The sequence below is a fragment of the Mus pahari genome, chromosome 9 (assembly GCF_900095145.1).
Source record: "Mus pahari chromosome 9, PAHARI_EIJ_v1.1, whole genome shotgun sequence".
Lineage (NCBI taxonomy): Eukaryota > Metazoa > Chordata > Mammalia > Rodentia > Muridae > Mus > Mus pahari.
The window spans coordinates 80,811,922-80,829,945 of NC_034598.1; the positions used below are offsets into that span (position 1 = coordinate 80,811,922).

An 18,024-nucleotide genomic window follows, 5' to 3' on the forward strand; every position below is an offset into this window, starting at 1 on the left:
GAGAGAGAGAGAGAGAGAGAGAGAGAGAGAGAGAGAGATTTCAGTATACAAGGAGACCTAAGTGCTCTACACTGAGGAAAAGAAATGTTAGCTAAAAATGAACAGAAGGTGCCACCAAGTGGAGGCATGGCATACATGCTGCAGAAAAAAATCCAAGCAAGCCATTAATCTACAATTTTTAAGCAAGTCAGGGTTCCAACACATCGAATCACAAACAGTAAATCTACTTCTACTGATACGAGAGAGAACAATGGCTTTATCCTACTTGCATGAAATAAGCCAACATTCCACTTCTCCACACTCAGTAACACTCCAACCCTGCTGACTTTTGCATAGCCACTCATGATTCACTTGGTCTTTAAGTCAGCAACTCTATGCTCAGGCTAAGAGATAGGGAATGATGGGTAATTTAACGATAAAAGTAAGGAGAGATAAAAGTGGTATAAAATATGTAGCATTTACTTAAGTAATACTTTGAGATTATTCTATATAAGCATTTAAACTAATGCAACTACTAATCTTAGTAAAGAATTGTAGAATTGTATGACTCTGCCAGGTTGTACGCATCAGGTGCTGTAAACTCCTGGAGGGCGCATGTGCTTCCCTTCTCACAGGGACGTAGCACCAGTGCCTGACGTGCAGTAGGTCTCAGATGAACAGCAGTTGAAAGTCTGTGAGCAGAGTGCCATGCGGTGTTACAGACAGTAACGTTTTACTTTCAAGGCCCATACATCCCAGTGTCCTTCCAAGACATCCCCCCTCCCCCACTTACACACACCTTCTGCATGTGCACGGGAGGACCTAGTGGCCATACCGGCTACTGGCAGACTGAAAGGAACAAAGCAAAGACAGGATCCATAAAGTGAACCTGCCTCCCCACAAGGTCAGGGAGGAGTAAGGGAAACTGACAAGATGACTAAAGATCTCTGATTCTAACGAAATTCACCAATGCCTCGGAAGAAAACCTGTCCCCGGGTGACATTAGGCAGCTGCCGAGCAAGCTGCAAGACTGTCACAGGCCTCGGTGGCACCTGCTGACTCAGAGCACAGGACAGAGCCACCACCTGCAGCTGGGCAGCCTCACAGGTTCCTCTCACTGCGAGCTCTGCAGTCAGTCATGCAGCTGACAGCTCACTCAGCCATCCAGGAGCTGGGGTCCCTTACTCCCCAGACGACACAGCACATACTCAAGGGAGATGAGCGTCGTATCCAGCAGGTGCAGGAGCTAGCCTGTGATTAAAAGCTTCTTACTCCTCAACAACCATCATCTCTACAGACACAGGCCCAGCGCCAGAACTCCCATTCCCACAGGGAACACACCATTCCCAAGCACACCAGCACTGAGGCAAGCCCAAGCACACCTAAGAGTAGGCCTTTATGATTCCTACCAAGCCATAAGCAACTTACCAATTGGAACTCAATTCCTAACATACAGACAGTATATTCTTACCTGGTCTCCAGAGCAGCGAGCAAGGCACACCACCCAAGGTCATCTTCTTTTAAATAACAAGGTGCACTAGCTAAACTTAAAATCCCAGGGAATTCCTGTCTCCAGCATCAATCTCTATCCTGACTGCCGATGAGTGTCCTCAGCTGTCACTCTCCAGACCCAACTGTGTCTACAAAGGAGAACTCCTACCCACCAACCTTCTCTGTCTTTCCTACCTTGGTAACTCTACTTCCAGTAACCCAGATCAAAGACCTCAAAACAAAAGACACGACAACAACAAAATTTTAAAATGAGCAAATGATCAGAACAGACTTTTGCTGTTGTTGTTTGAGACAATGTCTTGCAACATAGTATAGGCTGGCCTTAAACTTTCTGTGCTTCTCTCAGCCTATGGAGCACTAGAACTACAGATATGTGTCACCACATAGAGTTCATTAAGGCCTAACTCCTTGGTGAACACTTCTTTTTCCCTTTAATTTAAAAGTTTTACCCATGTCTTAGTTTTGTTTCCTGTTGCTGTGATAGAATCCAGTGGGAAAGCAACCTAGGGGCGAGTGGGTTGACTTGGCTCACTGCTCCAGGCCCCTTGACTGCCTTCTCTGGATCTGCCCCTTGTGCAATGCCCATTGTTAGAGTGTGTGTGTGTGGGGGGGGGGATAGTTGCTTATTCCTAACAAGCCTGGCTTCTACCTAGAGAGGACTTGTTTTCTCTCCAACTGTTGGCTCTGGGAAGCCAGCTATAGGTCTTGAGTTATCCCTGTTTAAAAGGACCCCCATCACTGTGGCAGTGTAGCCTTCCCAAGTGAAGAATACAGCTCTGGTTGGCACATCCGTTATAGCTTTGGGAATGCCAGGGGCAGAGGTGCTCAGGGGAAACACCCAACTGCTAACCAAGAGTGCCATCCACTGTTTGCCATGTTAGGCTGCTTGATAACTGGTTCTCCGTGACTGATAGCTACTACAACCCTAAGATGCAGCTTGTATCACTGGCTGCTGCTCTAGCAGTTACTGCCGCCTCCCAGACAACTAACAGTGCACAGCAGCTTCCCTGAGGCGTTAGCCTAAAGCCTCACCGTCTTCCCTGAATCTACATAGCAACCAGAATACAAAAGCTATGAAGTGAGGCCAGGTTGAGAGGAAAACTATGACCAACAGTTATTATAGGTATGCATGAGAATATCAGTGAAACTCACTGTTCTATATGTAACAAAAATTTTTTAAAAGGTGGGCCCAGGCTGGCACCTAGCTCAGCAAGGTTAGTCAGAAAATTCATGCTAAGAGGGGTGCCCTTAAGAACAGAGCAACCGCGTATGGGTGTTGGAGGCATACTGGGGTAAGGAGGAAGTTCACACGGGTGGTAGGAGTCTATGGGACTAGCATGGAAGCACTCACTTAGTTCCATACAAAGAATTACCCAGCAGGTATAGCGAGGAAAAGACTGTGGGAGATGGGATTGTAATGTGTGGTTTTAGGCAGGGGATATAAAACCACTAAAGGACTGTCCTGAGATAGTGCGGGTTCCGCAGCACGGGAAGGAAAGTGACAGTGAGTCACAAGAAACCTTCTGGTCTTCATAGTCTTATGTATGAAAAGAATTAAGCTTCCATGATGCTGGCCTCTAGTCCATATGCAGCAGTATGTCCCCAAACTCTATATACCCTAATTCATAATGCGTTATTGCTAGAAGTTGCTAGCAATCTTGAGTCATTTTGCTGTTGAAGTCTTGTTTCTTCTGTAGGGACTCTACCTCTAGCCTGGCAATCTCTCTCTCTTCCTTTTCCTGCGTCTGTGTATATGTACATGAACATGTATGCTGGTGCATGTGCCCATGACACAGTACATGTGGAGACCAGAAGTTGATATAAGGCTTTATCTTAAATTCACAATCTTAGCTTCTGAGATAGGGTCTCACTGAACCTGGAGCTACACTGGCCGGCCAGCAGTCTCTGGGACTTTCTTGACTCTGTGTCCCCGTGCTGGGAAGATGGGGCAGCCACACACTGGGCTTTCTGTGTTTGTGCTGGGGATCCAAACTCGGCTCCTCGGGCTCTCACAAGGAGTACTTTATCCATCCAGTCATCTCTCTAGCTCCTGGCATTTTCTTAAAAGAACACAAAAATGACACCAAAGTTTGCCATGTCAGTTGAGTCCTCCATAAGGAATGTTCACGTAGTATCTGGTGCTGTTTGATAGTATTTACCCTCAGAAGACCCATCCCTCTCAAACCATGTTACTGCAGTATCAACTAAGTTGATACAAAAACCTAAATCTTTTGCTATTATCTCAGCAATGTTCACAGCATCATCACCAGGAAACACTATCTCAAAAGATCCCTCTCTTTCTCAACCCATGAGCATCTCTGTATCCAGGAAAGCATCTCTGTATCCAGGAAAGCATCTCTGTATCCAGGAAAGCATCTCTGTATCCAGGAACACTTTAGAACGGGGTCACAGCAGTAGCTCAGGCTCTACCTCTAATTCTAGTCTCTTGCTCGTTGGACCACACCTTTAGTCACAGCTCCCTCTGGGGTTGTGAACCCCTCAAAGCCACTCACGAGGGCTGGAGTCAATGCTGATAATTTACATCCTCCCATGACTCATTACTGTTCTCAGCGGTTCCGAATGGAGACTCCTTCCTAGGTTTTCAATTAACTGCTCCTGCCCATCAGAGGAATCTTGGGTGTAGTAGCTATAACTACTGGATATATTGTATAAATAATGTCTTGAAAGCCAGATTACTCCTTGATCCAGGGTTTACATGAGGGATGTGTGTTGGTGGGACTGTGAGCATTAATTTCCCTGTCTGTCTCCCTCCGAGCATTCAGTAAGTGTTGTCAGTCAGTGGCAATGCTGGGAAGGATATTTACTTGGGAGCAGTTAGCCTCCACAGCGACAAAAGTCAGTCAGTCAGTTATAGAGAGCAGGGCTGCTGCCTCCGCTCTGGCATCCCACTCGCAGGCCACAGGTGTTAGCACAGTTCCTCAGAGCACAGCGTTTGGGACAGCAAACAGCACTGACTTTAACCTGACGCCATCAGCTGCATTAGCCTTGATAAGAGGCCCACCCTTTGAACCCTGAGGCCAGGCACTGATGTCTCAACTCAAGCCCAGCTATGAAACTCCTGTGTAGAGGAATCTTTTTCCAGTATCAGACTGGCTCATCCACACTGAAACTCTCACCAGTGATTTCAGCTGCATGTCCTGGATAATTTGCTGCACCTTCTATGCTGGTACTTGCTGTGTCACAAGAGACTGTTACATCACAGAAATGCCTTCTTTCCTTAAACTTCATAAACCAGCCCCTGCTGGCTTTTAACATTTCCTCCCAGCTTCCTCATCTCTCTCTGCCTCTGCAGGAAGAGCGAAGAGTCATGGAGTTTGTCTTACAGAATGCATGGCTGGTTTGGTCTAACACTGAGACTACTGAAGCCTTGCTTGTGCCAGCCTAAGTCAGCTTGGCTCTCCTAAGGTTCTCAGTTACTATGTATCTGCTTTCAATTTCCTTCAATACCTTTCCCCTTGAATTCACCTCTTAGCTAACTGGCCCAAGAGGCCTAGCTCCCAGCCTGTCTCAGGAATACACCCTCCTCATTACACTCTAGCCTTTTAGACTGACTTTCAATGGATTTCCAACTGCTGTCCTGTAGGCTTCAGGGTCCATTCAAGTTTTATCATCTAGCAAAATACTACAGCAGACAGGTCTGATCTCAGGGCTCTTTAGTTTCCTTCTGCCTAGACTGGACTTCATGCCCCTGACAGGGCGTCAGGCTTGACATGCCCTAATCAATCTCCTGGCACAGAGATCATCATCTGCAAAACTGAGACAGAAACCATGGGGTAAAAGGGAGCACTTGGCATCACAGAGCAAGGGAGCACTGAAAGAAGGATCAATTGTCTCAAAAGCATCCAAAAGTCATCCCAAATGGGCTCCCAATACTCAAACCGAGCCCAATGTAAGCAATAAAAGAACAAATTACAGGAATTGATACTAACATGAATAAATTAAAAATATGAATGGAATATGAAAGTTCAACATATTCCTCACAAAATGCTAATTGATTACAGAGGGAAAATGAGTAATTTCTTCTTTTAGGAGAAACCTGGCAGACACCTTAATGAACTGACCGAAGTTATAATTAACTGGAGGCCACGTAGCAGAACACAATGGGAAGAACATGGCCTGCCTTCTGTGACACCCTGACCAACCTGCAGTCACACTGGACTTGTGAGGAAACTGTCACCTTCCAACACATCTCTCACACAGTCCCTTCTGCTGCCTGAACAGACTGTCTATTCTTCAGTTACTGTGGACTGAACACAGGTCTTGGCTGTCCTAGGCAAGCGTTCTGCTGCTGAGCTCTACTGCAGTGTGGTGACAGAAAAGCATTTCCTTGCTTAACCTTGAGGCTGTGGACTCAGGGTCCTCTAACACAGAGAACTGCTCTATCCAGAGGCTGCAGCTCAAGACCTGCACAGCTCCTCAGACCTTAAGAGAGCCACAGCTTATTCTGCTTAAAGCATCACAGCAAGCCAGGAGGCGCCACCTCCTAGGCGCTGTTGCTCACCACTAAGAACAGGTAACTTCCTGCAAAAGTACTACTGTTCCCAGTGAGCTCAAGTGCTGGCCAGGTGACAGACTACCTATGAGGAAAGATGTTGGAAGCTTGTTTCCCTTGCCCAACAGCATTTCTGAAAACTGCATGCCCAATCGCACGGCCTATTTAATTTTAGTAAAATAAATGGCTGGGTATGTGAATAAAAGGTAAACTCACGTCTGTCATCTTAGCACTCTGAAAGCTGAGCCAGAGGATCACCATGAGCTCGGCCCAGACTAGGTTACAGAATGAACCCTGTTCAAAAAGGAAGAAGAGTCTTAGCTGCATCACCCAGATTGTAACGTGCTTGGGCCAGGCGTGCCTACTGTACTAGGTTGTGCAGACGTAGGTCATTTCCATCACAATGGAACATTTTATTGGGTATGCTTAAATGGCTACAAAAAGTTAATATTAGAAAACCAAGAACCGACACAATGAAATACAAATAAATACACTCCTTTAAAAAACTACTATCTGGAAAGCCTTGGTCACTGAGCGACAAAGCGGAGTGGGGCTGTGGCTCTCCTGGCGGAGTCTGTGCTTCCAGCTCATGGCAGACCCCAGCACTCCCCGTCTCACCGTGCATTTCACTCACTAACAACACATGCCTGTTTTCCAGGAGACTTTAGAATTAAAGAGTGTACTGTGCAGTTACCCCAGTTCCTCTTCAGCAGTCCCCCCAAACTGTGCTACTGAACAGGTTCAACTGAAGCAGACCATCACAGCTATGGATATTCTGCATCGATTCCTAGGATTTTATTTACTGCTGTTTCACGAGAGTAGGAACTGAAATTATGGCCTCGTGCTGGGTGAGCGCTAGGCCAGTGAGCCATCCCCCAGCCTCCTGCCCAGGCTGGTGCTGTCCCCTGCCAGAACCTCCTAAGTAGACAGGATTTCAAGCTCGCACCAGCAACTTCTAGCTGGGTTTTTAGTTTTTGAATTTTCTTGAATAAAAACTTCTAGGTCAACTGGAAAGGACTTTCAGAGTTTGTTATTTCAAGAATGGGGGTGGGGGGAGAAAAAGATATAAATACTTTGGCTCTAAAATACTTTATATAAATTTTCTTAAGTGACAGCATTTAATATTTTGTTCTGGTTTCAAATATTTTCATGCATATTTTGAAACCCGAGGTTTTAGAGACTTGAGGCTATCGTTATATAGACGAGGAAACCAAGTCCTAAAGAAGTAGGGAGCTATGCCTGAATGAGGCATGCAGGGCCAGATTTCTGTGTGTCTTCCCCTTCACTCACCTAGGTGACCTATGGTGGCACGCTGCTATCCCCAAGATTACCACACCATCATTCTCTCTAACACTAACATACACACACACACACACACTGTCATTTAACATGCCTTCAGGCTAAACAGGGGCAGCACTTTCTGTTTCAATGCACAGAAGACAGAAGTGAGAATGATTTCTAAGATCAGGTCTCAGGACCATGAGGCTTCTGCTTGTTTTTTTCTCGAGCTCGCACCTGAAGAACCACAGGTGTGAGGGCATTTCAACTACAGCCTCAGCCACTAGCATCCGCTGGTGCCTGCTCAGTGAACATGTCTTCAGATGAGTCTAGGATTCTGAGGCCCCAGACATTGCAGAGCAGAGACAGCCATCTTGTTTTGTTTAGAATCCCCGACTCAGAGTATGAGAAAAGAAGTGATTGTGCCTCAAGCCTCGGCAGCTGCGGAATAACTTAGGACCCTGCGTCCTGAAGCAGGCTCTCTCACTGCGAGTGCTTGTCCTCTACTGTGCAGTGGGTACTGCCTGTCCTCTACCATGCTGACTCAGCTTACCACTCAGGGGGTACCATGCTTCCATCCAGATCCCAGAATGTGTTCTTGCCGTTCATCTCCGTGGTGTAGATGACCCATCGGTGGCGGCCTGAGTGGGAGGAGGAGGAAGATAGTTTCTGAAGGGTATGCACATAAAACCGGGAAGACTGTATCATTTTGTTCTAACATAACAATGTGTCCGAGGGATGACATCCTGCTGTACCTTGAAGCCAGCTCCATCACAGAATAGGGATGGAGCTGGGGTTGGGCTCACAACCTTTTCACAATGGAGAACCCTTGCTTCTCCCCAAAGTCTGACCCAGAATGAGCAGGGGGAGGCACACCTGGTCCCGTCTGCTCAGGGAATTTCCAGAAAAGAAAGTTCTCCAGGAACCAGAGCAAAAATGTACTCAAAACAACACACATTCATTCTGGGTTTCTAAATAAACTGAATCCATAAAGGAACACTGTGATCCTTTGGAAATATTTGAGTCTTATATAACAGGTGACTAGTATAAATAGTGGTTAGTTAAGAAGACAGTTCATGGCATCAAAACACTATGGCTGCCTTACTATTTATCAGCTCTCTGTGAAATGAGCTGGGTGACCTATCTACTGTTTTCAAAACTGTTTTCCCAAAGTTGAAAGAGAACTAGTCCAGAAAGTGCTTACCTCGCAAGCACAAGGACTGGAGCTTGATCCCCAGAGCTCACATTAAATGAAAATAAATAGATGGATGTCAGGCATGGCGGTGGGTATGTAACACCAACTCAGGGAGAGGTAGGCAGATCCCTAGGGCAAACTGGCTGGGCCAATCCTGCCTACCTGGTGAGTTCCAGGCCAATGGAAGGAAAAAAGGTGAATGTGAATGGGGCCTGAGACACAATACCCAAGGTTGTCCTCTGGCCTACACACCCACACAGTCCACATACGACACACACACACACACACACACATACACACAACATACTACACATATACACTCAACATTGTGTACACATACACTGTACATATCACATATTACACACATATACCAATATTGTACATAAATACTACACATACCACATACTACATATACATCACATATTAAACACAAACATGTACCCAACATAGTACATACACACATACTATACATACCACATACTACATACACACATATCTCCAACATAGTATACAAATTCATACATACACACATACACCCCAAAAGCGCTCATAGGCCATTGACAGGACAGCTGAATTCCAGAGCAAACTGAGTGGCACAGAAAACATATATCACAGAAAAACAGAAGAATGGATAACTAAACATGAACTGCAATCCAACAGGGCAGTTATACACACAGACACAGACACAGACACACACACACACTCACACACACACACACACACACACACATAAAACGTTGAAAGTCAGGGCTGGAGAAATGGCTCAGCAGTTTAGAGCACTTGCTGCTCTTACAAATTCAGTTTCCAGGATCCAACAATGGCTCCAGGTCACTTGTAATTTCAATTCAAGGAGACCTGATGTCTCCTTAGACAGCAGGCAGGCATGTGGCACATGGACATACACACAGGCAAAACATTCATACCCATAAAATAAAATAATTAATATTATACAAATAAAATAAATAAATAATTTTTCTGTTGAAAGTTCATGTTCACACTTGGCAACTCCACTTCTAGGAATTTATTTTTAGACTATGTATTTATTTAAAGATTTTTTTAAAAAAAATTTTTGTGTTTTGTCTGAGTATATGTATGTATGTACACCCTATGTGTGCCTGGTACCGCTGGAGGCCAGAAGAGGGCATCAGATTCCCCTGGAACTGGAATTACAGATAGCTGTGAGCTGCCATGTGGGTGCTGGGAACTGACCCCAAGACCTCTGCAAGAGCAGCCAGAGCTCTTAATCACAGAGCTGTCTCTCTGGCCCCCATTCAAGTCTTTAAAACATGCATATGTTGAAGTATTAAAATACAAGTAAAATGACAGGGGCCAGTGAGACGGTCGCAGGTAAAGGGGCTTGTGGCCAAGTGTGAGGGTCTGAGTTCGATTCCTGCATCCTACACTGTGGAAGGAGAGAACTGACTCCCACATGTTGTTCTCCGACACACATGCACCCCAGCACTCAAACACCCAAGCATAAAAGTACCTAAGTACATGTGATTAGAACCTTTTAGAAAAAAAGAAATAAAGTCACAATAGAAGGCACTTCCCATCTTTCTTCCTTTTTTCTACCCCTGAACCTAGGGTCTTGGGCACACAGGGACAGTTCCCTATGCCCGAACCCCTTCCTGTTCTCAGCTCAGCTTTCACTCTTTACTTTATATGACAGGTTTTAATATTTTCAATACTATTTATCATTTTAACAATTAGCAAAAATAAAGATACTTATATTTTAGTGTGAGAACAGAAGAAAGACGAGGGAGAAGGAAAGTTACTTTAATTCCTAACAACAAAATCTGAGTAGAAAGACTACCTCCTTGGGGCTCTGTTGCCATCTCTGTCATAGGATCAAGTCTCTTAACCGAAGGCATTTCCTCGAGGCTTGGCTGCTTCATCTATGAAAACCTGTTTTTTGGGTTTTGCCTGATAGGGTTTCTGTGCAGCCCAGGCCATTCTGGCGAGCCTCAGACCTTTGGCAATTCTCTTGCCCCTGCCTTCAGAGTGCTGGGACTACAGGAGCCACAATGCCCCAGCTCAGATTACTTAAAATCTGACCAAAGCCTAAAGTATGGCTTATGTACCTCTAGGGAATGAGGTGATAGATGGCTTGGCTTCTTCACCTGAAAGATGAGGTCTGGGGTCGTTGAAGGGTGTAATTCAGGTCACTATGTATGGTGGCAGGTGCCCAAACTGGCTGAGCCATCTCCTCTGCCCACCTTCTAAATTTCCTATTGAGTTTTCCTTTCCATGTAACTTAGTATCTGCTCATGCATGATGTCAAAAATAGACTCTGAATTCCAACCCCATCCAAATATATATATATATATATATATATATATATATATATATATGGCTGGAGAGATGGCTCAGCGGTTAAGAACACTGACTGTCCTTCTGAAGGTCCTGAGTTCAAATCCCAGCAGCCACATGGTGGCTCACAACCATCCATAACGAGATCTGACGCCCTCTTCTGGTGTGTCTGAAGACAGCTACAGTGTACTTACATATAATAAATAAATAAATCTTAAAAAAGAAAAGAAAACACTGCACTCACCAAAAAATTGCTTGTTGTCTTCGTAGTATTTATTTCCATATTTGTCTTCTCCCACCAGTGTACCAATCCTTATATCATTTGCCCTTTAAGTACACAGGGGGAAAAAAGGCTTCTCAGAATGATTCACTGTTCAAGACAAACCCAGAAACAGACAGTACCACCCACTCTTGCATCGACCACAAGATGCTACGGGGGATGCTCGCTGCTCGTACACCTCTAGCCTTCAGGCGGAGGCTCTTGCCACTCAAAGCTCACGAATCAACTTTCCGGCAAAGAGCTCTGGAGTCTCCAGCAGCATGCAAACAGGTGGGGGAAAAAAATCAGCCAACACAACTGATGTGCTTAGATTGCATCTAAAACACTACTTTCAAGCCACGGTCCACCTATCTATTATTAGCCCCGCACCCAGAGACTAAGTTAGCAAAACCTTCAGGGAGTCAAAGTACTTTATCATCTTCGTATTACCAGTGTCCCCTGGGTTATTCACTGTCCCCTGGATTATTCAGTCTTAAGTGGTTCCCCGGACTTACTGCTGCTTATGGGGATAATCAGGACTGGCATGATCGCCGCCTTCAACTTCTGACTGTACACAGTGTAGAGGAAAACTTGCCCAAGGTCACCGTGGGGGTAGAGGGGTTGCTACGCTAAGCCTCATTACAGCCCAGGACTCGGGCCCGGAGCATCCCAGCTACCTAGCCCTTGCGTCACAGCTCTGCCACCAGGGGCTGAGCTGAGCCCGGAGACGTCTCAGGTCAAGGAACTCAACTCTGGGACCGAACTTGTCCTTGACAGGACCCGTGGACCTCCAAAGTGATCTAATCTGAGCCCCTTTCCAGGAAAGCAGCCAGCGGAGATCCGACGCCAGAGACCCAGGGTCTAGCCCTGGCCTCCTACCTGAAGAAAACCCGTAGGAGACCCCGCAGGCCGCCGTGGCCGGTGACCTGCTGGACACCGCGCTTCAGGACCTGCATCAGCTCCATTCTCATCTGCATGGTCCGCCCCTTCCGTGTTCCGGGTAAAACCCGCCTGTCGGAAAACGATCTGCTCAAGCGCAAGGAGCCGCCGTTTGGAGGTTCCTGCTCGCCAACCGGCCCCGGAGGTCGTTCTGCGCAGGCGCAGAGCTGGAGCTCGCGCAGGGAAGATGACCTGAGTTTAACAGTCCGCACAGGTTGGCGTCTTCCTAAAGGCGAAATAAATGTTTTCGGAGGCTGTACCCAGAAAGCGACAAGCAAAGCTTTCCCAGATGGGAGTTTCTCCTGTCGAAACAAGTTTCTTCCTCCAGACAACGATGGCACACATTCCAAAAATTCTTTATAGCACTAGAAGCTAAGAAATGCGTTACTGACCCCACAGCGGTATTGTACATTTAATACAGAGTGTGTATGATTTTGAATTCAATACACACGTCGGTGTGCTGGTAGATGAGTGATGAGGAATTGCAAAAAAATAAGATTAAATAAAATACCTCAAGGTTTTGTTATTTTACAGTTGCAAGGTTAATATTCAAAGTGTAATAAGCACAGACACTATGTAGACCTCATCACAGAGTTAGTGCTTTACAAAATAATAAAATAAACAATGCTGGCAAACTCCTAACCATAAAAAAAAGAAAAGAAAAGAAAGAAAGAAAGAGACTAGGATTAATAAAATTAAAGATTAAAAATAGGAAAGTGTCAAGTAGACAAGGCTGGCCAGATTTCGAACCTCGCGAATACGCCTGCCTCCACATGCCTGGAAACTGAGTCTACAAAGGTGCTACCATACCCGCATTTTCTACTTGGGCTCTGAGACATAACTTATCTTTGCAAGGTAGGCTGGGATTAAACCTAGGTCCTTGGCAAGAGCAGCCAATATTCTTAATTTTATTTAAAAAACTTTTTTTTATTTTCTATTTATGTGAGTTCCTGAGTGTGTCTGTACCTGTTGTACATGCGTGTCTCCAGAGGCCAGAGGAACTCAGAACCCTGGGGTGGAGTTCCGGGCTGTGTGAGCAACCATGCTGGTGCTCAAAACCAGATCCAAGTCTTCCACAATAGCAGCCAGTGTTCTTAACTGGTGAGCCATCTCCCCAGTTCCACCACCTCATTTTTGGAGACAAGGTCTTCCACTGAATCTGAACCTGCAATTTGTCTAGACTGTCTGGCAGTGAGCCTTCAGGATCTACTTGTCTGCAACTCCATCCCCACCTTCTGCCCCAAGCACAGATGTGCACCACACCACCATGCGTGGCTTGTCTGGGTGGAAATCCAGGAAATACTTTACCCACCCCATCTCCCCAACCTTAGGATCATTTTTTTTATGGCTGAATAATAAATAACTTACATCACGTGTATGTATGTATGTATGTATGTATGTATGTATGTATTAAATGTTCTATATTCACTAATTTAGGTTGTTTTCATCCCTTGGATATTGTGAGCAGAGTGCCAGAGAACATGACTGACTGCAAATATTGAGGCCCAGTTTCTTAAGCATTTGGACATATACCAGAAGTGGAACTTCTGAATCATATGGCAATTCTAAGTTTTAAAGAATAATTATATTGTTTTTCACTATGGTGAATTGTCCCACAAACACATGGGAGTCCAATACCCACCCTACACACACATACACACAATGTTAAAGAGCGATGATCATTATATTATAATTTGGACATTGTTGATGATGTAACAATGAAATTTTGCATTATTTATATATTGTTCCCAAGTCCTGTGTGTCTTTACATAATCCTCACAATATGTATGGTTTTTGATGTCCCAGCTAACAGCCACTAACACTTAGTGTCTACAAAGATTTAAATCCATGGTTTCTGCCAGACCCCTGTTCTGACTGAATGGAGACAGGCTGTCCCTGACAACCCCTGTCTGTATTATACATTCATGTGAAAATGCACACTTCTAACTGGTAGGTTTGGGGTGGCTAACTGCAAAACCTTGATGCTTGACATACTGCTAATAATTTTGGAGCCCTTCAATATCCTTCCCTGTTTGCGCCTTCCTCCTACCTCCCCAACTATTACCTAGACTTGATGCTCTTGCTTCTTGATGACTAGTTTTTATATGTATATGTACATATAAAGGTATTATTACACATATGCAACAATAAACTGGTTAAATCATATTCTGCATGCTTTATGTACTTCTTATCCATGCAGGTTATCTTTGTTTATAAGTCTTAAAGTCCATGTGTGTATACATGTGTGTGCACATATATGCGTGTATGTGTGTGTGTGTGCAAGGGGGGACATGTATGTGCCATAGTGCATGTGTGGAGCTCAAAGGAAAGAGACTAAACTCAGGTAGCTGAGTTTCCACAGAAAGTGCTCTGACCCTCTAAGTCATCTTGCTATTATTTTTGTTCTTAAAATGCTTATGATTTTTCTCTCTTCTAGTGCTGGAGACTGAACCTAGGGCCTTGTAAATGCTAACCTAAGCACAAGCTCTCCCTCTGGGATACCCTATGACGCAGAGGGCATCCAACCACCAAATAAATAGGTCATTGAAATAAAATACATCGACAGGATACAGAAATTTGTAATGCAAGTCACATTTTAATACAGTTTTAAAAAGACTTCCCAATGTAACTACAAATTTCATCAGGAAAAATATCTCAAAGAAATAACCATTAGGACACTTTTTTTTTGTGAATCCTTGGCTTATTGAGATGATAAAGGTATCAAAGGACCCAACATTTTGACACTGTGATATGACATCGGCATCTACAGATGTGCTAGGATGCAGGTTATACATGCCCTACTGAGACTTTCCGCTTGAGCATTTATGCTCTATGTAGTGTTCCCTGGCAGCTTCTTATAAACAGAGCTGTTGACAAGATGAAACAGGACATAAAGCCCTCATAGTAAGTTGGTAATATCTGCAAAACTACACTTTTAAACTTTTTGTTACTACTATTAGTAGTAAAAATCCAACCCCCATAGAAAAATTCAGCAAAACTCTTTATTAATAATAAAGAATGTACTCTAACTGCAATAAAATCTCTGTGTTTTAAAAATAAATATCAGTGTGTGGTGCATGTCTATAATCCCAGCAATGGGGAGTCAGAGGCAGGAAGATTACTGCAAACTTGAGTTCAGTCTGGGCTGGATAGCAAGATCTTGTCTCAAGAAAACAAAACAGAGATGTGGAAAAGAAGGAGGGAGGGAGGGAGGGAGGGAGAGAGAAGAGAAGAGAAGAGAAGAGAAGAGAAGAGAAGAGAAGAGAAGAGAAGAGAAGAGAAGAGAAGAGAAGAAAGGGAAGAGGAGAGATGGGGGAGAATACCAACAAATAGATGAATAGATTTACTAAAGGAATCCATTATAAAATTGGTACAAAGAGTGACTGATGCCTGTCATATTGGCGTGGAAGACTGAAGAATCTAAAATGCTTTGGTTGTAGCAAATAATGAAACTTGAGGTTATGGCAGCCCTCCTCAGCTCTGCAGGGAAAAGAATCAGTGCAGAGTCTTTTGCCTTTATGAATTATCAATTGCTTGAATTATTTAACTCACCTTGGAACCATATTGGCTTTGATAATTGCATTACTTAACAAACTGGGTGAGTTTTTTTTTTTTTTTTTTTTTTTTTTTAAAGGACCCAATATAAATGGCTAAAGGCCAGGGCAGGGTGGAGAAGCTGAACCCCCATTTGAGAAGAAGATAGATGCTTTCTGTGGAATGAAAAAAGCAACTACTTTAGTATCCATTCTAAAATACTAATACATCCTGGGGGCAGTCTGTACTAGGATTAAAACACAGTAAACCCCACATTTTAAAACAGGATCCCCATCTTATTCTCAAGACTAATTTTCTACCACAATGAATAAAAGTGCTTAAAACTAATCATCTACTACACTAAGAAAGAAAATACAAATGGCTTGTGTCTCATTGCCAGCAATGAGATTGTTATATGCTAAAGGGCACCTTGATGTTTATAAAAGCCAAAAAATATATATATTCATTTCTTACTTCCTATAGCTCTAATATTATTATTATATAATTGAGCATAAAATAACTTTTGACCTGGTAACTAAAATGATTATGGATGAGTAAGATGTAAGAAGTTTCTGCTTAGGTATTTCATTATTAGTGTACTGGCTCAATGGAATTAAACAGGAAGAGAACACAATTCGGGGGGGGGAAAGACTAATTTATTTGTTTTATAAAATAGAATGAGAAAGCTTATTGTAGATGGTCAGGAGGAGAGAGTCTTATAGGTGTCATTCTCACCAAGAACAGCCCAGTTCCATTTTAAAATCATCCCTAGGGACAGACAGGGTAGTATAATTCCTGACCCTTGCCTGGTCGCTTAAATTCTTCTTAAGGAATCCAAAAGAAAAATACTTTCAATTTTGGTTACTCTTACAGTTACTATTCGCAGACTCCCTGGAAGCAACAGTTCCATTTGGTTTCTTGTGTCCCGAGAAGGAACAGTAAACTTAGTTCATAGCAGGGTGACCTCAGCTCTCAAAGGCTGTGACCAATTATTTGAGAGTTGTAATCTGCGGGCTCCATTTTTAAAATGTGTGGGATAACACTGTCGATCCGTACGTTGCCAATGAGACCTTTGAAGAACAACTCCTCGGTGATGGTGGCGTTCATCAGCCGCAAGGCCGGAAGTCTGAGAAGTAATCTTGACAGCCTGAAAGAGGAAGAAGAGACGGGCAAAGTCAAGGGAGATGGAGCAGAGTGCAAAGAACTCATGTGAAATAACAGAGATCCAAGTTTCAAAAATGAAGCCGAGCATTTTGGAATGCCAAGGCTTAGAGTGGCAGGGTTGCCATCTATAGCATACTGGCCTCCACACAGGAAAGCCTTGCTCTGAACTGCCCCACCACACAGTCCCTGCCTGGCTGCAAGAACCGTGGGACTACAGCATTAAAGCACAGGTTAGGTGCACTCGAGAACAGCTTCCTAACTGATTTCAGAGGGTAAGAACAATGCTTTATATTATCAGAACACAGGAGGTTCAAAAGCTCTTTTCTTTTGAAATCATACACACAGACACACCCACACACACCCATATACACTAGACACATAGATACACATAGATACACATACATAGATACAGACACACATATGGATAGATTACACACACATAGACACAGGCAGATACACTTAGACACAAAGATACACATAGACAACTGTACAGAGACATATAAAGACACACATACTAACACCCATAGACACACTAACAGACACAGAGATACATATAGACATAACAGATCCAGACATACCTAGACACACAGATACACATAGACACAGAGAAAGAGACACAGACATAGAAAGACACACACACAATCCCAGAAATGATGTAACAGATAACTGATGCTATTATAACAAGCATGGATAGAGGAAAAGGTCATTGGTCTCAAACAGTGACTCAACTGCCCCTTGTGTCACTTCCTCCAGGCCTTTCACAGAGCCAGGGTGAAGATGAAGGATGGCTTCCTGTCCAATTCTAGGTTTGGGAGTAAGGTCATAAAGGTAGAGCATTAGCTTGTGAGAAAGCGTGTCTGAAATGGAAAAGCACTGTTCAGGGGACCGACTTCTGAGTAAGCAGGAATCTAAGAAATGGAGAAAGCATCCTTACTCCAGTGCTCTGGGCCGTTGGAAAGTAAAGCGGGAGTTATGGTTAGACAAACGCTGAGTGGAGCATCTGACAGCTGAGGTAGACAGCCAGTGCTGAACACACGAGCAGTCTGTGCAGCAGGGATGTGCTGGGCAGAGGCGTAATGTAATGGAAGGTGTGGCAAAATAAGAGACCAGGACACGACGTCTGCTACTCATAATGGCATGCCAGCTAGAACGCATGGATAATTTCCAGATTCCTTGTTTCATGCGTTTGGTCTGAGATTAACCACAGATTGATGCGGTTTGTCCTCCAGATGTGGGTGGCTATTTTTAGAAAAATAAGAAAGAGAGCGGACTGGTGAGGGGACCCGCAGCTGGACCCGAGCGTCCTGCGCCTCTCCTGCCCAGGAGGGGTGTTCGCCTGGC

General features: G+C 44.2%; 2 protein-coding genes across 3 annotated transcripts in view; both read right to left on the reverse strand.

Annotated features, from left to right (window-relative positions):
* The window catches only part of Ndufa12 (NADH:ubiquinone oxidoreductase subunit A12), a 22,277-nt gene extending 10,169 nt beyond the window's left edge, over positions 1–12,108 (reverse strand). The window contains exons 1-3 of the mRNA XM_021205366.2: positions 11,926–12,108; positions 11,032–11,114; positions 7,836–7,923 (exon numbers count right to left, since the gene is read on the reverse strand). Coding sequence (XP_021061025.1) covers positions 7,836–7,923; positions 11,032–11,114; positions 11,926–12,023 — 269 coding nt within the window. The 5' untranslated portion in view covers positions 12,024–12,108. The remainder of the gene's footprint in view (positions 1–7,835; positions 7,924–11,031; positions 11,115–11,925) is intronic.
* A 4,050-nt stretch (positions 12,109–16,158) lies between these two features.
* The window catches only part of Nr2c1 (nuclear receptor subfamily 2 group C member 1), a 58,671-nt gene continuing 56,805 nt past the window's right edge, over positions 16,159–18,024 (reverse strand). Inside the window, exon 14 of one of the 2 annotated variants that reach the window (XM_021204807.1) lies at positions 16,159–16,666. In XM_021204807.1, the coding sequence (XP_021060466.1) occupies positions 16,492–16,666 (175 nt within the window). In that variant the 3' untranslated portion in view covers positions 16,159–16,491. The remainder of the gene's footprint in view (positions 16,667–18,024) is intronic. The other variant, XM_029542615.1, reaches the window with a different exon arrangement.